Source organism: Mchenga conophoros, linkage group LG18 (genome assembly GCF_057382185.1).
Source record: "Mchenga conophoros isolate Kocher_MC1m ecotype Shallow Benthic linkage group LG18, M_conophoros_male_GT1.1, whole genome shotgun sequence".
Lineage (NCBI taxonomy): Eukaryota > Metazoa > Chordata > Actinopteri > Cichliformes > Cichlidae > Mchenga > Mchenga conophoros.
In genome coordinates this window covers 517,101-537,924 of record NC_140543.1, presented here as the reverse complement: position 1 = coordinate 537,924, position 20,824 = coordinate 517,101, and the positions used below count along the sequence as shown (strand labels likewise).

General features: G+C 48.8%; 3 protein-coding genes across 6 annotated transcripts; all 3 read right to left on the bottom strand.

Moving 5' to 3' along the window:
* Positions 1-300: 300 nt before the first annotated feature.
* Positions 301-9,191, bottom strand: LOC146552751 (E3 ubiquitin-protein ligase RNF31). Of its 3 annotated transcripts, none has more exons than XM_085254197.1 (17): positions 9,015-9,191; positions 8,322-8,412; positions 7,090-7,155; positions 6,835-7,001; positions 6,520-6,644; positions 6,225-6,442; positions 5,751-6,148; positions 5,487-5,669; positions 5,319-5,417; positions 4,232-4,321; positions 4,051-4,153; positions 1,847-1,965; positions 1,402-1,515; positions 1,254-1,320; positions 1,089-1,182; positions 843-1,011; positions 301-743 (listed from the first exon to the last, which is right to left on the bottom strand). In XM_085254197.1, exons 1-17 carry the CDS (start codon positions 9,057-9,059, stop codon positions 582-584), a joined length of 2,310 nt encoding a protein of 769 aa, XP_085110323.1. In that variant the 5' UTR covers positions 9,060-9,191; the 3' UTR covers positions 301-581. The 3 variants fall into 3 exon arrangements, with proteins under 3 accessions (XP_085110323.1, XP_085110325.1, XP_085110324.1); XM_085254199.1 differs by having other exon boundaries at positions 301-710; XM_085254198.1 differs by having other exon boundaries at positions 5,751-6,142.
* Positions 9,192-9,253: 62 nt separating this feature from the next.
* Positions 9,254-13,552, bottom strand: lg18h7orf25 (linkage group 18 C7orf25 homolog). Its single transcript, XM_085254321.1, has 2 exons — positions 13,320-13,552; positions 9,254-10,773 (listed from the first exon to the last, which is right to left on the bottom strand). The coding sequence occupies exon 2, from the start codon at positions 10,745-10,747 to the stop codon at positions 9,488-9,490; it is 1,260 nt and encodes a 419-aa protein (XP_085110447.1). The 5' UTR covers positions 10,748-10,773; positions 13,320-13,552; the 3' UTR covers positions 9,254-9,487.
* A 519-nt stretch (positions 13,553-14,071) lies between these two features.
* Positions 14,072-20,824, bottom strand: dnajc1 (DnaJ (Hsp40) homolog, subfamily C, member 1). Of its 2 annotated transcripts, none has more exons than XM_085254247.1 (12): positions 20,549-20,824; positions 19,637-19,738; positions 19,494-19,540; positions 19,249-19,414; positions 19,051-19,148; positions 18,880-18,973; positions 17,104-17,185; positions 16,843-17,009; positions 16,618-16,737; positions 16,163-16,211; positions 15,493-15,860; positions 14,072-14,647 (listed from the first exon to the last, which is right to left on the bottom strand). In XM_085254247.1, exons 1-12 carry the CDS (start codon positions 20,807-20,809, stop codon positions 14,579-14,581), a joined length of 1,623 nt encoding a protein of 540 aa, XP_085110373.1. In that variant the 5' UTR covers positions 20,810-20,824; the 3' UTR covers positions 14,072-14,578. The 2 variants fall into 2 exon arrangements, with proteins under 2 accessions (XP_085110373.1, XP_085110374.1); XM_085254248.1 differs by having other exon boundaries at positions 19,078-19,148.

The following is a 20,824-nucleotide window of genomic DNA, read 5'->3' as shown; positions in this document are numbered from 1 at the left end:
CACACGCGGGAGATGGACACTGTATGCAGACAGCCTCAGATCTCAAAATGGTGGAGCATTAATCAAACTCTTATAGCCTCTGGTGCCCCCACCTTATCATAAAAGCCTAAACATTCACATGCTTTTCTCTCACACGGCGCCTAAGCTACGACCTTGGCTCCCCGTTTATCTGCTCCTGCTGAGATGGGGCAGAAAACTCCAGTATATTCTGTTCTCTATAAAAATGTTCAAACAATTTTTTTTTTTTTTTTTAATGTTAAAACTCAACTTCCCATGGAAACGGAAGACAGGACGCCGAGGTGTGTTAGGACAGCTTTTATTCATTAAACTTGGTTAAACAGGTAAAGTGCAGCGAACAAAAACAGGATGCTCAAACTCCGCCTCCTGAAGTCTGCTCAAGACATGCTAACAGATGCTAAAACTGGCAGCTTCCATCGTTAGCTTGTTAGCTGAACTCTGATTGGCTGCTCATATTTGGTCCCTAATTAGTATATTTGTGCTGAGCCAATCAAAACACAGGGCCGCCCTGTCATAGCAACTGATGGGTGTAGTGGGAGGTCATACTTTAGGAGTGGGTGGAGTCAATCGCTTAGCAGCACATGAGGGGGCGGGGCTCCAGCAGGCACGGTGACGGGCAGAGGACAGAGGTTGTTAATGCGTTTAACCGGAGAGCAGCGCTGTTTCCTGAGAGGAGTGCAATTGGTCAGCGTCTGCAGAGAGACAGAATTCTGCACTGTGATTGGCTGAAAAGAAACATGGTTGAAACAGCGCATCAGACTTTCAAAATAAATCTCAGACGTCATTGTTGATGACGAACAACACCATCTGGTGATGTCACTGACCATGCGGAGGCGATGAGTGTAGAGTGGCTCTGGCTCCTCGGGTTTTCTGGTCGGAACGGTAACATGCCAACGCTGAAGCTCCGCCTTTATTTCTGCCAGACTGAAGAGGACCGCTGGGTCAGCATGGTAACGGTTAATCAGCTCCACCAAACGCTCCTTATAGTGTGACCTGTCAGGAGAAAGGGGCGGAGCCTCTAAGACCACGCACATCTGGCAGAACATCTTTACTGGGAGCTGTGGTCTTACTGGCAGTATCCTCGGTGTTCAGGTAACGCAGGTCGACCACAGGGCTCCTCCCTCTGGCTGCCATCGTCTCTCAGCTCCAGCACTGGACAGGATGCTGGAACGGGAACACACCTGTCAGTGACTCTAGGACAAAGGAGATGCCAGGTAGACAGGTAGAGGTCTCACCTGGCAGAGCGGTGTCAGGTGAGCTGACCTTGGGCGGTTCCAACCAGGAGGGAGACACTCTGTAATGCTGAGACAGGAGACAGCACACCTGTAAAGTACTGATCACAGAACAGCTGGGAACACCTCAGGTTGATCTGCTGGCTCTCACCTGCAGCAGCAGGTGGAGGCGGGTCAGGCTCCAGTCCCTCAGGTAGTACAGGCAGTCTCTGGGGTGGTGAGCATGAAGACCTTTGCTCGTACAGTCTGCAGAGAAGCCACAGGCCTGCAGAGGTTAAACAACACAGGTGTCAAGTCTCTAACACACCTGTCTCGTGCACCTGGCCACTTCGGTGCTGGAAGCCGAACCATTTTCTTGTTAACTTCAAAAACATTAAAGAACTCAAATTATCAGCACGATGAATAATCAGAGCAGGTGCCTTTACTCATAATCAGACCGTTTATAAGGTGAGAGGCTGTGATTGGCTCGTTTGATAACGATGTAAATATGAAACCGAGGAACAACTTTCAGTCGTCTAACACTCGTTACCCACAATCCATCTCTCTCTGACCAAACACCTGGAGCTCCACTTACACACAGCACAGCTGGAACTCACCGAGCCCAGAACGAAGCGCTGACTGCAGCCGCCGCAGAACTGATGACCGCACTGACTGCAGGTAAAGTGGAGACACCCCCCTTTGGACAGGCTGAAGACCAGCTGGCAGTTTGGACACTCTGAGGACACAGAGGGAAACGTTAGACCAGGACGGACCAGGCTGAGCCTTAGTGCGACTAAACCTCATTCGTCCAGGTGGGGAAATCGCTGGTTTGAGCGAGGAGTCGAGTGAAAAGACGTAAGGCCATCTCAGAGTTGAGGAGGGGGCCACCATCCTACCTACAATGCTGTGAATGCAGCCAACTCTCGTTGAATGGGACTCTTTGATCAGTGGGCGTGGCAATCTGCATATTACTAATGATCATAAACTGACCTCACAGCCCACTGGTCATTCAGTGGGCTGGTTTCAGCCATTATGTAAATATAATATATTTAATATAAGTCTGAAGTCTACACTTCAGACTGTGTGGCCACCCATGGCTCCAACACCATTGTGAAGTTTGCTGACGACACAGTGGTGTTGGGTGCCATCTCCAACAACGATGAGGCGGCCTACATGGATGAAGTGAAGAATCTGGCATCGTGGTGCCAGGACAACCACCTCCAGCTGAACGTCGGCAAGACCAAGGAGCTGGTGGTGGACTTTAGAAGGGGTCAGCACAGAGACTACAAGCCCATCATCATCAATGGAGCTCCAGTGGAGAGGGTGCAGTCCTTCAAGTATCTTGGTGTCCACATCTCCTCAGACCTGACATGGGCTGCCCACATTCAGGTCCAGACCAAAAAGGCTAGGCAGCGCCTGTATCACCTACGACAACTGAGGAAGTTCAGGGTCTCTCCAAAGATCCTCAGGATTTTCTATACAGGCGCTGTGGAGAGCATCCTCACACAGAACATGACATCGTGGTTTGGGAACAGCTGTGTGAAGGACTAAAAAGCTCTCCAGAGAGTGATCCGTACAGCAGAACGCTGCTGCAGGATTGCTCTCCCCCCGCTTCAGGACACCTACACCAGGAGATGCCGGACTAGAGCAGCGCAGATACTGAAGGACCCGTCCCATCCTGGCAACAAACTGTTCCAACTTCTGCAATCTGGTAGAAGGTTCCGCATCTTCCGGGCAAGGACAGAGAGACTCAAGAGGAGCTTCTATCCCCAAGCCATCCGTGCCCTAAACACACACACCCGCCCTCTCACATCATCTATAATTGACTGAGTCAGGACTCTTCCAGACACTAAACCAAGGCACAATGTACATTTCAATTCCTTTAATTTTAAATATGTTTATATTGTCTATCCTGTAAAATAGTCAGATGTCTATTCATATTAATGTACAGAATTCACCTGCTTGCTGCTACTACTGCACATTCACCCAATGTGTGTGTGTGTGTGTGTGTATGTGTATATATATATATATATATATATATATATATATATAATGTTCTTCCTCTACACCCCCCCCCAATTTTTGCACATGTCGAGGAGCGTGTCAGGCTACATTTCACTGTGTTATACTTGTATAACTATGCATGTGACAAATAAAGAACCTTGAACCTTGAAACCTGCAGTCAGCTGACACTGAAGAAGTCACCTGATGGTGGAAACGTCCAGAAGGACACAATCAACATTTGGACAGTTTGTAAACGGATGTTCTTATACTTCATTCACACAAGCACTTTTTCTGAGCTGTTAGCATTAGCGTCTAACATGCATCACATTCACTCTCCGATGGATGCGTCGCAGAGCAACATGGTGTCCAAGGATATTTGGCATGCAGACTACGGGAAAGCCAGGAATCAAACCACCACCATTCAGTCAGTGGATGACCTGCTCTACCGCCTGAGCAGCCACCATGTCCTCTGTTCGTGGATGCTAAACGTTAATGGAACAGCTGGAGACCAGGACAGACCAGGTCCCGGCATGTCAGCTCAGAGCCCCCAGGCATTGCTTTCTGGGTTTTTTGGCGAGAACACCCACGCCGATCGTTGACTGGACCGGGTCAAGTCCTCTGAGCGTCACGCTTTCGGTGATTGAAGGCCTCGTGTGTTAGTTTGTAAACAGCAAGAGTAAAAAAGCCTTCAGTCACATGCTGACTGCTTCCACTTCTACCTGCTTGCTTATAACCACCTGAGTGATGGGGTGAAACATTAGGTTCAGGTCCTGCAGGAGGCCCTCAGAGTCTCCTGGACCTGGTTCTGGGTTCGTACCGATGCTGCTGTACAGCTGGGAGGTGCTGTGAGGGTCTGGCTGGTTCTGCTGCTGCCACACTTGGAACTGCTCACAGGACAGACCCTGATGCTCGGGGGACCACTGCAGAACACAGGGACTGTGGTCAGGACCCGATCTGAGGCTGGTTCACCTGTGTGTGTGCGTGAGAGAGTGTCTTACAGGTGATCTGCACTGAGAACAGGTGCTCTTCTTACAGCTTGGACAGTCCATCCTGAGGCGCTGGGCCTCGTGCAGCATCCCGAATGAACACTGAAACACCAAACAACAGTCGTCTCAACAAGGTTTATTCTGTAAGGTCAACGGCCCACAGTAATACAAAGAAACCCAACGAACAAGCACTCAGCGACAGCGGGAAGGCAAAACTCCCTTATAACAGGAAGAAACCTCCGGCAGAGCTCAGGGGTTTGGTTGGGGGTCGGGGGAGGAAGAGCCAGAGATGAATAATCACTAATGATTAAATACAGAAGGGTGTATAAACACATGTGAGTGAAGAAGAAACACCCAGGGTTGGATCAGGTGACCCTGAAGCCTCCCTTATTTATGCTGCTATAGGTCTAGGCTGCTGGGGGTTTCCCATGATGCACTGGGTGTATGCTTTAGCAAAAAGGAAAGTTTGAAGCCTAATCTTGAAAGTAGAGATAGTGTCTGTCTCCTGAATCCAAACTGGAAGCTGGTTCCACAGAAGAGGGGCCTGAAAACTGAAGGCTCTGCCTCCCATTCTACTTTAAATACTCTAGGAACAACAAGTAGGCCTGTCGAGTCGTTTGGTACTGGGCCGCGAAAGTTGAGGCTCAGGTGTGAAATGTATAGTTTTCAGGGTTTTTATCGGTTTTCAGCGTTATTTTGTTATCGTTTTGATCGTTAACTCAGTTTTCCTGGGTCTTTTCACGTGTGTTATGAATAAATCTTCTTTTTTTCGGTACCGGTACTGGTTTTATTTTGTAGTATTTATCCGCGACACCTTAAAGGCCGGTCCGTGAAAATATTGTCGGGCATAAACCGGTCCGTGGCACAAAAAAGGTTGGAGACCGCTGCTCTAATGGTTAAGATTTTATTTGTCATGAAGTCATGGCTCAGGACAGGCTCTGACAGCCACGCTGCAGAGACAAAAAGTATCCCACAGCGGGTCTGAGGACCGAACGTCACGCAGCAGATGATCACAGTTTGTATCGATACTAGCAGCGGTATTCATTTCTTGCTTCTGTGAGCTTCTGGACTGCGAGGCTCAGATCGTTCGGGTTCTTACGTGAGCACACCAGCAGAAGTTGGGCATCTCCTGCAGAGCTCGGTCTCTGAGTTTCCTCTGGAACAGCTCGTGGACGTCGGCAGGCAGAAAGTGGCGGATCTACACCGACAAACAGACACGTGTCAGAACTGGTCATCGCCACGTAAACTAGGCCGGAACGCACCTCACCTGTGTATCCAGCAGGTTGAAGTAGTCCATGGACTCTTCCAGCCCGCCCTGACCTCTGACCTCCGGTCGGCCACACTGAGGGCAGACCAGCTGATCGACATTGCGCTCCTTAATGGCCGTTGTGAAGAACATCTTGAAGCACGTCTGACACAGGAAGCAGGAACAGTGCGTCATTGTGATGATCTGCGGGGAAACACAGAGAGAGAAGAAGAACATCAGCCGGCTGCGCGCGCTCTGATTGGCCGGTTCAAACCTGTGGCTCACCTTGCTGAAAGACACCTGCTCTTGACAGATGGGGCAGCTGTGGCTCAGGAACCTGAGAGCTGATGCGAAGTCTCTGTTGATCTGGACCGCCTCCAAGACATCGGCCAGACTGAAGCTCCGCCCCTCCATCGCCATCAGAGACAGAAAAACCGCCGCCTGGTCCGGAGGGAGCCGCGCCGCCATCCGGGACACAGACTGGAGAAGCTGCCGAGACGCCAGAGTCTGGCTCACCTGGTCCGCTTGTAACTGAGATCTCTGAGGACGCTGTAGCTCGGGTGCTGCGGCGGATGGCCGTCTCGTAACTGGACGGCGTCGCTCTGCTTCTGATTGGACAGATCGTGCAGACGAGTCTCCATCTAGCCTCAGCTCACCCATCATCCTGCTGAGGGGTTCTGTACCTGCGGGAACCAGAACCAGGTGGGTTCAACTTTTCTCACGTTCACCTGGAGCTTGTTCGTGTTTTCTGAGACTCACCTGAGGAGGAGTTTAGGAAGGGGTTGGTGTGGCGGTTGGAGGTGAGAGGCAGAGCACTGAAGTCAATCCCCAGCAGTTCATCGGTGTATGACCTCGCTGCCCTCACCTCCCCACTCTGCTCACGCTGGCTGGAGTGGGCGGGACTTTGGAAGGTGACTTCAGAAAGTTGGCGACGCTGCGGGGAGGAGGAGGTGCAGATGTGCAGGGGACTTTGGAGGCTGCAGAAGGAGAAACCACTCTCGTCAGTCCATCTACGTAACCGAAACACTGACTGAACACACAGTGAGGAACTGACCTGTCAGCTGACACCTGTTCACCTGCAGGGGGCGGAGTTTGCACAGGGCACCTGCTATAAAGGGGGGTATCCTTCTGGAAGGCCCGCCTCATCTCTGACACGAGTAGTGACAGGTTGGACACGCCCTAGCAATAAGTGGCATAAACATAATGTTTAGAGTGTGTTTTAGCTCCACCTTCTGCCTGTGTGGAGGCTCCACCTTCTTAAACATGTGTTTTCAGGTATATTTTCACTAATAGTTAGTTTTCTGTTGGGTCAGACCTGTCCACTGAGCCAGCTGACTCAGCCCCACTGAGCATGCTCAGTACATCTTACCTCAGCCCAGTTTGTGAGCGCGTCCAGCCTGATGTTCCCGGCAGCGTCCACGCACGGACAGGTCGGGTTTATCACCATGGAGACCGATGGGCAAACATAACAGCGAGGCCTCGATGATGGGTGCGTCTCGTGGAGCCAGATGCATACTGGGATATTATACTCACTTCCTGTATAAAAACCAAAGCGCCAGCTTGACCTTCATGATGTCACTACAAACAGTAAACAGACAACATGGCTGACAGCTCGGAGGCTCACCTTCGTACTGAACAGGAAGTGTCCCGGCGAGAAACAACAACTTCTTCTTTTGTTTATTTGGGAAACCTGAAACACAAACTCTTATTCTGAAACAGGAAATCGCCCTGATTTACCAAGCCAAGTCTCAATATGCGTACTTGTGCGTACTCGTGATACGTCATCAGTCGGAGACCAAGTACTGTTCCTATTTAAAGTACGCATCAAGCCGAGAACGCGAAAAAGTCCCGGATGTGTTCTCGCTCCGCCCGTTTTATCGAGCGTGCATCGGTGGTGACTTGTGTGGACTTGGTACAGTTAAATATCCCAGAATGCATTTCGTCCAAAACTGAAACGCGGCAATGGCGGACGAGCGCGGCTAAAAACTTTTAAATATTCCTCTTTCTGGGTCACAAAATAAACTTTTAAGTTATTTTCAGGCGAGAATGTAGCTGTGTAAGCTTCAAATATCTGCTCGGTTTATCACGATATCATATTTCCGAATGTGCGACGTTTCGGAGACGTCTGTGACCCGCCAGCTCCATAGCAGACAGCGAGGTCGAGGATCACTAGAGCCGGCGAGAACAGCGGACTCCCGGCACATCGTTCCCCCCCCCCGTGGTCTTTCACTACTCAGGTTAAACATGATATACAAGTCTCTCAGGTAACTTCAAAATGTCAATTTTTTGGTTTATTTCAGTGTTTTATTTGCTCCTGTGTTTTGGCTGAGATATGTTTCAATTCAGGAGGAAAGTTTTTCACCAGCATGTTAATATGTGGAGATTCTGAAGGCTGTTTCAAAATGATCAGATTATAATTTAAATATTTGTTCAGTTCTCTTCCAAACCCCAGCAGCTGTCTGTAATGTTTGAGTGTCCACTAAAATAAAAGTGTTCTAACAGCTCACCTGCTTTTTATTAAGGCATGCATGTACACTGATTTTATTAATAGAGATTTCGCTACTCAGGTTAAACACGATCTATAAGATACTTGGATCACTTCTAAATACTAATGTTCGGTTTATTTCAGTGTTTTATTTGTTCCTGAATAAATCAGTTTGGCTGTGATTGAAGTTAAGCTTCATAACATATTAATCACAGTTAAATTAAGAGGCTCCAGACCTGTGATATCATCAAGTACGCTGGCGTTCCAATTGTACAAATCGCGAGAGAACGCGATCACGGACTCGTGCGCTTCAGAGTTGAGAAAGGGCCTGACAAAATAAAACAACAGGAAGTCATTTCTGAGGTACTCACAGTAAAAATCAACGTAGAGACGAAGATCAGGGAACAGAGACTGAACCGAGTGAAGGTCACACAGGGTCTCACCTGGATGCAGGTACCCACACTGAGGAAGACAGTGAGGAAGAGGAGGATTAAACCACAGTGATAAGGATGCATTAGCCAGGGTGAGGAAGAAACATTAGCTAGAGTAAGGAAGAGAAGGAAAGATGAGCCAGAGTGAGGAAGAGGAGGAAGAGACAACAGCCAGAGTGAGGAAGAGACAACAGCCAGAGTGAGGAAGAGGAGGAAGAGACAACAGCCAGAGTGAGGAAGAGGAGGAAGAGACAACAGCCAGAGTGAGGAAGAGGAGGAAGAGACAACAGCCAGAGTGAGGAAGAGACAACAGCCAGAGTGAGGAAGAGACAACAGCCAGAGTGAGGAAGAGACAACAGCCAGAGTGAGGAAGAAACATTAGCCAGAGTGAGGAAGAAACATTAGCCAGAGTGAGGAAGAGGAGGAAGGATAAGCCAGAGTGAGGAAGAGGAGGAAGGATAAGCCAGAGTGAGGAAGAAACATTAGCCAGAGTGAGGAAGAGGAGGAGCTTGCTTTTAGCATGTAGCTGCCGAGCTAACCCCAGTTGACCGGCTAGCAGCAGCAGAAAGTTGTTATCAGACTTATAAAGTTTGATTTTGAAGCTCAGGGGCAGCTTCACGGTCTCGTTCTCACCTCCGTCAGAGTGCGGAGCTCCGCCTCCCGCTCGACCTGCGGCATCTCCCCCACAAATGCCTCTCAGAAGCGGGGAAGAGCTTGAACATCCAGCCGCTCCCACAGTCACATGCTAACAAGCTAACTGACCCGACTGGAAAAACAGACGCGCCCTCTTCCGCCCACAGAGTTTCAGAGTAAAGGCATAGCCTCGCAGCTGGAGGGTTACTTTATTTAAAAAGGCTCGTGGTTTCAGTGAATTGATCAGTACATATACTTTATTGAGCAGATACATATACAGGAAGTTTAGGCAGCACGTGACCACACAAAGACTCAAACTAAAGTTTTCCATTTTTCTCTCCTTTCTTTGAACTAAACCTTTTTTCTCCACAATGTAAACTTTAATTTAAACCCAAGCTTTATTGACACTGATGTCTGATCAGCCTGATTGATTGAAACCGTCTGCCGCAGATGAGTCAACTGTGGGCGTGGCCTCAGACGGGTGTGGCCCTCCACTCTTTGCCCTCGGTCAGCGCTCTTGGCTGGTGGATGAACACGCTGTACCGGACGCCCTGATTGGCTGCCGCCCGCACAAAGCGGCTGTTTGCTGTCATGGTAACGGCCCTCAGCCAGTCTCCGGTGCCAAAGATCATGAGTGAACGGCGGTTGATCTTGGCACTGGGCGTGAGGTGCAGAGTGCGCTCCGACGGCTGGTCATCCACCACGTGGAGACGGGCCAGCAGCTTCTGAGCGCGCTCCTTCTCACCAGGCCCGCCAAGCGTGTTCAGAATGACCTGGAAGTCGTGGACGGCGGCACGGCAGGCAAACAATTCCTTGCCCTCCATAAAAGCGTCGAGCTGCGGAAGCACCTGCTGGCGGCATTCCTGGGCGGCTTGCTCTGTCAGCACATGCTCCCTGAAAGCGAAGTGGCACCGGCCGTGGCTGAGCGATGACACGTACGTGATGAGTGTCGTGATGTCCAGATTCACCCGCCGGCACTCTTCCACATGCACTTGTGCTGGGAACGCCAGGCTGGCCACCACTGTGCCGCGGTCAACCCGCGTGAGCTCTGACGTGTCCTCCTCCTCCTCCTCGTCCACCTCACCATCCTTGTCTTCCTCAGCTTGTTCCTCCTCCTCCTCCTGGTGCTGCTCTTCCTCCTCCTCAGTTGCCACAGCATTCACAGCCACGATGTCACCGCGGACGGACACGCCCATGTCCCGCAGGTGGTCAGCCATGGGGCTGGAGACGCCGTTGTAGAAGGCGAAGATGACGTGCGGGTGGCAGTAGTGTACAGGCTGCTGGCGGCTTGCCTGCAGGAAGTCCTCGGCCTGCCGTATGATGCTCTTGTCGCCATACTGGCCCCGCCCCTGCCAGATGTTGTGAAGAGCCTCCGCCTTCCTGCCCACTGCCTTCACCCAAGTGTGTCCCCCGTTGGCGACCACATCAACCACCAGGGTGCGGCGGTGCCCGGCAGAGTCCTGGTAGGTGAAGACGTGCAGCAGCGCTGTGATGTCATCCAGACTCTGTGCAGAGTCCACGATGGCTGTCAGGTGGGTGAGGTTGGTGCTGTGCAGGTGAGACTCCTTCACGTGCACCTCTCCTGCCTCTACCCGCTGCAGGAAGCGCAGCTCGGCTCGCAGTTTCCCACACAGCTTCTGGTGACCCTCGACACCCAGACACAGCGTCTCCGCCCGCTGCAGCAGCTGCTGGGCAGAGCTAATCCTCTGTTGGAGCACAGCCTGCAGGGACATGGCATCTGCATCACACCTGAGGACACCTGAGGACAAAGAGCGTATCAGAGAGGTCACTTCCTGTTTGTAGCCAAGATAACGACTCCAAACGAATCATTCAAAGTGCATCTTCCCGATTCACCTGCACAGGTCAGGAAGATCACCTGCAGTGACAGGAAGTCAGGTAGCCAGTGACTAAACCCAGTCTAACCTGTTTTATGATGTCATCGTAAGTGTTTATTTCACTCTCTGTTTACACCCAAAACCTTTGTACGGCGCCCGTCTGACGAGACACCACCTGCTCCGCCTCGTTTCACCTAGCACCGATATCGCCATCCTTCTACGCTCACCGCCTGTCACGGTTGGGGACAGTGGGTTTAAAAGTCAAAATTTTTAGTTTGTTTTTGTGACATCGACTCATTGAATCTGTTTTAAATGTATTTTGATTCTCAGCTTAAAGCTCACAAAACTACTTCAACAACAGCAAACAGCAGGTACACGCATTCCACACAAAGACGTTCACAGACGGGCTGAAAGTCGACATCTGACAGATTCTGCAGGTTTCCTCACGCTGAGCTAAACTGACTGAACCAGCAGCCAAAGAAGATCCAAAGTACGCTTCAAACATCCTCATTCATCCCCTCGGAGTTTGGCTCTTACTTCCTGCACAGCTCTCTAGGGCTGTTCGATATAACGATATATATCGGATGATGATATAAAAACATCTCTCGTTTTACGCTATCGTTTGTTTCGTGGTGTCGCAAAATAAACTGTTTACAGTAATATTTTTTCATGGCTTTGATGTCACTGTAGAGGCTATATTAATTTCTTAAAGTTCTCTCTTTCTCTTATATATAACCACCCTACAGACAGACAAGCGCTTGTTTTTATGCGTTGTCGTTAGCAACAACAACGGTACAACCATCGCGTGTCCGCTTGTTTATTTTCCACATACACCTTTCACAATAAAGCTCAAGATCCTGTTGAGACTTTTCAAAATAAACTGAATCACGTGAAAGATGCAGAGTGTTTACGGATGAGAAGTAAAAAAGAGTCGCCAGGTGCTAAAAAAATAAACCTTAGACTCAAACGTTAGAGCAGGCTTTTCCCCGCAGCACGCCGTGTAATAAATACTCACAAAGAAAACGGCGGCTGTTACAACTTATGTCTAAAAATGTATCGTTTCATGCATCGGTTAAAACACTGGACTCTAGAAGCCCAGCTGGAAACACTTCACGCAAGTCGAGCTGCCCGAGATTCACAGAATATGTTACATTTTTGTGATTTATATCGTTATCGGACGACAGATGATTTATATCGGGATATGAGATTTTGGTCATATCGCACAGCCCTACAGCTCTCTCTCTCTCAGTGTGCTCACACACCAGTTTACCATCAAAGCTCTGCTATCATCATGAACCAGTCGCTGCTGTGTTCAGCGTGTCGGCCTCTGACTTCACAGCCCCATTTCTGCTCTACAGTACTGAACACACGTAAACCTCAATGACTGCTCAGCTGTGTCTGTAATCAAACCTCTGTAACTTTGCTTCCCTTCAGCAGCACCAGTTCATGTTCACATGGTGATTCATGGTTTTCTTCAGTTTTTGTTCTGCTGCAGAAGATTTTAAGGTCATCTGCTATAAAAAGCCAGGCCAGGAACATCTGCTTCATGTTTTATCCTCAGTTACTCTGACACAAAGCTGTGATGCTCACACCTCTGATGAAGTCTCACAGCTTTGTTTGTATACATGGATATAACTGATAAATGAATTATAATATTTCTGTCTGAGGCTAAATTGAATGAGGACCTTGTGAATCAGAACTGCAGATTGTAGAAACCAGCGATACGCAGACCTAGCTTTGGGGCACAGAGCTTGTACTGCTGCCATAATCCCAACTCTACCCTTTGAGTGGATTACACATGAAGTCTGATGACGTTGTCCTCTTATTCAAACACTACAATGAACGAAGCAGCTCTCCGACCACGTCACAATTGAGACACATCTGTCGACTTCAGCTAACCTGAACAAACATGAACCCTCTGCAGGGTCGCGCCTTCAGCATCACCCCATCAAAGGTCGGGCAGTTCTCCAAATTCTTCCTCACCTCGTGACTAACCCATCTATACTGTACTGTAAGCGTTACTCACAGAGCTCTTCCTAAAGGTCAGAGGTCAGGAAAGTTTGATGACGTCAGCTGTTGTACAGCTGCTGCATGCTGCTTACACAGGTGTTTATATCACACACGCTACTGATCCGGTCTATTCACTACTGATAATTGATCGCTGTCCCGTGACCTTTGACCTGGACCGTGCGGCTTGTTCTTCTTGAAGCTACCCACGTGATCTGAATGCAGGCGATATTTCTGAGGTGCTCTGATTGGACAGCTTTGGGTTTTCCTTTACTCGACCCTTAAAGCTGAAGTTTGTACAGGTATGAACTCACCTGTACAAACTCGCATACCTTTGAACGTTAGCTATGATGCTAACATGACGTCAGCCCGGTATTAAACGTTGATCTGTGACGTAATTCATTTAAATATATATATTTTTTAAAAAGTCCAGAAGCTAAAAGGAAACTTTGACGTTACTTACGGCAGCAGTGACGTGTGCGCGGCAGAAATGTGCTATCTGCGAGGCTAATGCTAACGCTAACTGACAGCAGTTTTTTCCTCTGCGGCTCTGCTCAGCTGGCAGGAAGAGCCCGGCCGCTTCCGGCAGGATTTTCAGAACAAAGGCGGAGTTCAAACCTTAAATAGAAAATAAGAGCTCGTAATAAGAGAGGCTTGCACAGACCAGGTTCCGGTCACTGCTGCTGTTATGGATGTGATCCCAGGTGATTACCGGTGCTAGCGCTTGATGCAGTGTTTTGATTTTGTTGCCACTCGTACCTACAATGCAATGCGCGAAAGTCACGTGGTCTGTCAATCTCTATAAACGCTGTACTTTCCACAGCGCTTCCTGCTGCTTCATTTCTTTGTCAGTTGGTTACCTGGTTACCATGGAAATATGCATCCATCCATTCTGATTCGCGGCTGAAGCCTATCCCAGCTGTCTTAGGTAGAAACACCCTGGTCAGGTGTTGCTAGCACAGAGAGGAAGACAAACATTCACACCTGTGGGCAGTTAGCCACTCAGACACGGGAACATGTTAACCACACACAGACAGACCGCGGCCTGACGGTGGAATTGAATAAGCATAACCTTATTGATCACTTCAGCATCTACAGGGCACTGATCTGTGAAAATGATCAATAAAATAATATTGTAATACAACATTATCAACTGAGTTTGATCAATATTTTAAAAACGTGTTAAAGAGCAGAACTCAAACTATTGACCACAGGTAAAGAGGAAAAGAAATCAGACGTTTATTTCATGAGCTGATCAGTGCCGATGACAATCAATCAATACGAAACAAGGTTTTATTGTAAATATTTCAGTCAAAGAAAAACAAATAGGCAGCTAATAAATACTGTTTATTGATGAGTAAACACGTGATTGGCTGAAGAGAGATTAAGGCACATCAGACTGTGAGGTCACTTCCTGTTTCACACACACACACACACACACACACACACACACACACACACAGCAGAGGGTGGGGCCCAAAAACAAAGGCGTGACCGGCTGATGATCACAAATCAGAATATCGATCAGTCGATTGATATCACACAGAATTTCTGATCAATGCTGTGAGCATGCTCAGTCTGGAAGAACGTCTAATCAATATTCTGATCAGTTATCTGTGTGTGTGTCGCCTCGTTGTCCAATCCTCTAAGTGCTGTGATTCTGTCCAATCAGGAGGCAGCGGAAGGTCACCTGACCAGAGGGGGTGGAGTCATAACCTTGCATCAGCTCTTGGCTTGTTTCCTCTTCTGAATGAGCTCAGCGAGGATCTTATACCGGATCATGCACTCCTCCTGTAATCGATACACACAATCCGTCAGTCACCATTGTCAAATTTTAGAAAAATACAAGTTTTTAAATTTTACTAATTTCAAATTATTTAAATCTGCCTGTCTAATATACAAAGTTATACATGGTCTGGTGCCTCCACCAATGAGTGATTTTATTAAACAAAAGTCTAGCAGTGTTGCCGGGTCTCGACTGACTCGAGCCACTGTTAGAGGTGATTGTGAAGTGACATTTAGACGGACCACCTTTTCACAGATGCTCTGTCATATCAGGGAGTGAGCTTCTGGAATAGTCTTCCACTGTCAGTGAGGGAAAGTACAAGTCTACCCATTTTTAAGAGTCACTTAAAAGGGCGGCTGAGGGACACAAACATGTAATCATGTTTAATAATCATGTTTTATATTGGACGGGAAAAAGAGTTAGTGTATTACAAAAAGGGAAACAACTGTTAGTGCAATGGGTGAACGCAATATCACGACGGTCAGGGCATGTGCAATACTGGGGTTTGTGCAATATAATTGATGTGTTTCCGTTATTGTTATCTGTCCTCTGTGTCCACTCTCCTTGTCATTGTTTGTTCTAGTATAATGTGATCACTGTTTTTGTCCTTGTCACATGACCTGTAAATAGTGTCTCTGTATGTTTTTACTAACTTGTGTTTAACACCAACCTGCCAGAGGGTCTGCAGATGGAAATTAGCCCAAGGCTATAATCTGGCATATTTACATTTGTTAAAATGTTCATTAATATGTATTGCCCCTCTTTCTAAAAAAAATAAATAAATAAAAAAAATAAAAGTTATTGATCGCCTCTCAATCGCTTGTCGAAAGTTCGCCCGCCCCCACCTCACCTTGCTCTTTCCCGGGACCACCTTGGCAATGCGGTCCCAGCGCTCGGGCGTCCCGCGAGGGAACTGCTGCAGAGCGAGTTCCAGCAGTTTCTGCTGGTTCTGAGTCCACACGGTGGGCTCCGCCTGAGGCTCCGCGTCCTCCTCGTCCACCGTCGCCGGGTCAAAATCTCTCTGCCGACGACCTCTGACCTTCACCCCCCCCCCATCCGAACACTTCCTGTTCCTCCTGCGAACCGTCGGTGCCTCCACCTCCTCCTCTTGTTCCTCCTCACAAGCCTCGCCCTCCCTCTGAGTCATCATGCTGTCGTCCACATTATGTGACTTCACAGGAAGAGGAGGCGCCTTTAGCTGCGACAGCTTTACCAGACCTGAAACACGAGAGAATCGGAGTACGACTGATGAAACCGGACAGAACCGACAGTAGAACCAAAGAATAGAACGTGACTGTCCTATAAGGAACTTGGACACATATGGAGACGACTGACATTATCACTGGTGTCAAAAATGTAACAACATATTTTTACAGCGTCTTATTTGGTCATCTACAAACTTTGTTCACGGTAATCAGTAATCAAAGCTACGCCACAGAAACACGACCTGGAAAGTTTATCGACGTTGAACTGCAGCGACATTTTTGTCCAGAAGGCAAGCTGGAGGTGGGCGGAGTTACCTGAGGTGTGGCTCACGCTGTCTTTCATCTGTTTGACTTTAGCCGTCACCTGTAGAAGAAACAGACTCTGTTACAGGAAGCAGAGAAGGTCCAGGAGAGTATGTCCCTGTTAAATGACGCCTCTCTGTATTTAATTATTAGTGATTATTCATCTCTGGCTCTCTTCCACAGCACGTCTTCCTCCCCCCGCCCCTCCCTGAGCCTGGTTCTGCTGGAGGTTTCTTCCTGTTAAAAGGGAGTTTTTCCTTCCCACTGTTGCTCATAGTGCTCATGGGGGTCATATGATTGCTGGGTGTTTCTCTGTATGTATTATTGTAGGGTCTACCTTACAATATAAAGCGCCTTGAGGTGACTGTTGTGATTTATGTGTAAATAAAACTGAATTGAACTGAACTGATTGGAGAAGATGATGACAGGACAGCCTTCACAGCAGAGTGAAGACCAAACACACTTACATCGCTGACAGATCGACCCAGCTCATGAACAATCTTCTCCCAGCGGCCCGGAGTTCCACCTGGGAATTTTACCATCAACCTGCTAAGGAGACTCAGCTCGTCTTCAGTCCAATCGGCAGCCTGAGGACAGACAAAGAGTGTTCACAGAGGCTGGATCGCGTTTAACAGAACCAGAACAGGTCCTCTTTAACACCTGATGTGAGCAATCAATACGCGATCAATAACCTTCTTCTTGGGGGCTCTGCGGTCCTGCAGCCAGTCGTCCATCTGCTCCTCGATGTCCTCGATAGATGTGGCCGGGTCATAGCTCTGGGTGTGGTTCTGGTTCTCTGCCGATGGCTCGTAAATGGGAAACTCCACCTTCGGCTTCTTTACCTTCGGCCGCTTCTCTCCTAGGAGGACGGGTCAGCGATTACTGATTGATTACTGATCACTCTGAAGGCAAACTGGCAGCTTGAAAACTGATTATTGATCAGCTGTTCTTACGTGGAGCCACTTCCTGCTCAGCTTCAGCCTCTCTCTGCTCCTGCTTCATCTGCTGATAGTCCTCATAGTACTGCTTCACCTCCTGCAACAGAGAGACTGGGTCAGAACCAGGAGCACCAGAGCCGGGACCAGAAGGGATTTCCACTGCTACGTCATCAGGCTGTGGGACAGGAAGCTTTCATATTTCCATGGATACAGCTCTATCTTGCAGCTGTCACCTTTTCCCGCTCTGTGCCAAAGATCGCCACATTAACCAGCTCAAAGCGTACCGGTACCGAGGGTGTGTTCCCGTTACATCGGTTGTAACAGGAGTTACAGGCTGTGTAAGTCCCGGCGTGTGTGGCATCCACAGGAACCTCTGAATCTCAGCTACAAGCTCGTATGAACTGTTTCTACGAACACCAAACAGCGAAAACAACAAACAGTTAACGGTCACATCATTTCATGAAATGTCCATAAACAAGCAGAACAGAGCCTCGATAGCACGAGCTACCCGAGCGAACAGTACATTTTCTGAAAGCAGAGATTTCACAAATTCCTAAACTGCGAGTTTCGTCACGCTCCAACGAAGATTTACCGAACCAGCCGCAGAAGCAGACCGCTCATGAAGTCAGACTTTTCCTGTTGCTTTCACAGAATAAACATCCAGCTTGTTTCCTTAATAACTCAATCTCCCACAATGCCTCAGAGCCGTTTCCTGTTAAAAAAAAATCCAGTTTTCTGCCCAGTTACAGACATTTGATTGGACGAGGATCTTAAATTTAGTAACACGTGTACTTTTCGTGTTGCAACTTCTGATTGATGGAACTGACGTAAACACGACAACGATACCGTGATTCTATTGGCTCAACGATTAAAAAGAGGTGTCAATCATGCAAACCGGCCAATAGAAGCCAGAGTTACAGCCGCTCAGACTTTAAATGGAAAAGGTGTACCTGAGAGTGGAGGCGACTCTTGACAAACACTCAAACCAAACATTTTTAGGTGTGTAAATAAACTTCCATCATTTCTGCTTTCATCTCTAAATGTAACTGACAGATGTGCCAAACGCTTGGTTATCATCAACAGTAATCTCTCACTGCTTCACAGCACAAATCTTTGCACAGATGATGAATATATTTCCTGTCGACTGAAGCATATTTTCAAAGAGGCTCTATGCAATAAAATGCAAAAATCAATGAGGCGACCTACTTTCCTGTGTCCCAGCCTCTTTGACACCGTAACATCTGCTGTGATATTTACAGCTTTGTAACTGCAGAGAAACACTCCACTGATTTCAGCAGGAAGCCCAGGAGGGCCCTCGGGGCTCAGCTGGTTCTGTGCTGACGGTCGTCATCTCTGACGGGGTTTCATCGACCAATCGTATCACTGGAAAATAGTGTCATCATTCCTGGAAGATCCCACTGTGGTTAGAGCATTAGGGTGTGAAGCATCTGACACGATCCTGCTACAGTTTAATTGTTCTGGTCCTAAAACACCGGCTGAGCTGGGGTCAGATCTGCTCTGAATCCAGAGCGTTAAACTTTAAAGAATCCCTCAGATCACAAATGTGACCCTGATCAGTGTGGGCACATCTCACAGCTGTGGATTCAAACAGGCCAAACTTTATTGTTATAGTGGAGCTTTTCCTTCCTCAGCGCTGCTCAGTCTGCAGTCGCTCTAATTACATCTAGCTTTGTGATTGGCCCAGACTGCTGCCATACCCGCGCCCCCTCACGTCCTGATAGGCAGAGGCCTTGTGGCTATGGCTTACTGAGGAGACCAGCCCACTCTTACCTGCACGGCCTGGGGGAGGTTCTTAATGGACAGGTAGATCCAGATGCTGAGCTTCAGAGGGAGGATGTCCTGCCAATGAGGTCGCTCCTGGTCTCTGAAACACACACACACACACACACACATCAGACACACACACAAAGGAACTCCACAGGTGATGATGTCACACCGTACCTGTCAGCCCGCTCCTGACTGACACACCTGAGCTCCTCTGCAGGTTTGGAGTTCAGCTTCTTCTTCTTCTCCTTCTTCTTCTTACTTAGCAGCTCATCCTGCAGACAGAAGACCGGCCCTCATTGGCTATTTCTATCTGCTCCTTTCGGATTGGCTGCAGCAGATATACCATGACCTCGCTCTGATTGGCCAACTCACCAGCTGTTTCTCCAGGTAGATGGACCAAATGACGGCGTAGTGCCCCACGGTGAGGATGACGAAAAGGAGGAAGCCCAGCTCGACGTTGCTCATCTTCCTCACCCGTCTGTAGTAAAACACCGGCTGCCTCCAATCAGGGAGCCCGTTCAGCAGGATGTCATCATACCTGAGGAGTCACACACCTGTCAGAACGCCAAGCTCTGATTGGCTCTCACTGACTGACGTAAACAGATGTAAACACTCACTTGCGGCGCCTCTCCTCATCCTTCAGGACTTCATAGATGGCCACCAGCTGCAAAGACACACACGCTAACAGTCATCAGGTCTCACGAGTGTCGTTTGTGCTGCTGTTGTGTTTAAGGTTGTTGTTGTTTGTCGTTGTTCCCACCTGTCTGAACTGTGTCTCTGCGTTTTCGTCCTTGTTCTTGTCGGGGTGCAGAATCAGGGACAGACGGCGGTACGCCTTCTTTATCTCTGCTCCCGACGCCTCCTGAAGAGAGACAGAGGTCAGAGGTCAGCGTTGGACACCTGAGACCAGGTGATGTTTGCTCTGACAGCAGTGAATGAAGGCCCGTGTGATGGTGTAGAACACGACGCTGATCTGCTGCTGAGTCTCTGTCACGGGGCTGAGGAAACACAGCGGCGGCACTCGGAGCCTGTGGCAGAGAGCCCGGGTTAACGGAGACGGCGGACAACCACCGTGGCCACAGACATCATCTCTGATGGCATTTGAGATAACTAAGAGAAAACCTGCACATGATGAACTTCCTGTGACTCGTCTTTATTTGAACATTTACTTTCTCGCAGCTGATTCCCACCAGGGTTCCTGTGATGTCACAGATGTTGAGCACCTGCATTAGAATCAGTCAAAGCTAGATAAAGGCACCTGCTGACCAATCAGAGAAGGCCTCTTCAGCCCGTTTATTAAAAGAAGAAGAAGAGTCATTGTGGGGTTTTTTTTCATCGCCCTTAAAAACACCAACTTCCTCTGAGCAGCTCAACGCCGCCTGATGTCAGAGTCCGCCGCCGTCTGCATCACAGAGCAACCTGCTGCTGTGCGAACTGCACATGCTCAGAAACACAGCATTACATTAATAAGCAACCAATAACGGACCAATAACAGCCTCCCCACCCACCTGGCTCCACCTGCTGCAGGTTCTATTGATCAGGTTAAAAAACACATGATCAGGTAACATCTGGTCTGATTATCGATCACCTTCTCTAACGGATCTATCAGCTGTGATCGTCGCAATAATCTTTCATTATGACAAGAGTTAACCAGACCCGGCTCGGCACGGACCTGCTCCACGTTCAGGAACTGGTAGAAGGTCTGCGGGATCTCCTCCACCAGGTCCAGCAGCTCCAGGTCCTCGTCCCATGCGCTAAGAGGGGGGACCGCGGAGACCAGCAGGGCCAAGCAGACCAGCAGGAGCCCCATCCCCGAGGACCCGCTCCTGGATCCGGCTACAGAGACCATAGAGACCCGGGCACCCGATCGCTTCGACAGCCACCTCACACGGTCCGGAACATCCGGCTCTTCTTCTTCGTCTGTGGCGTTCATGGCTGCGAGGAGCAG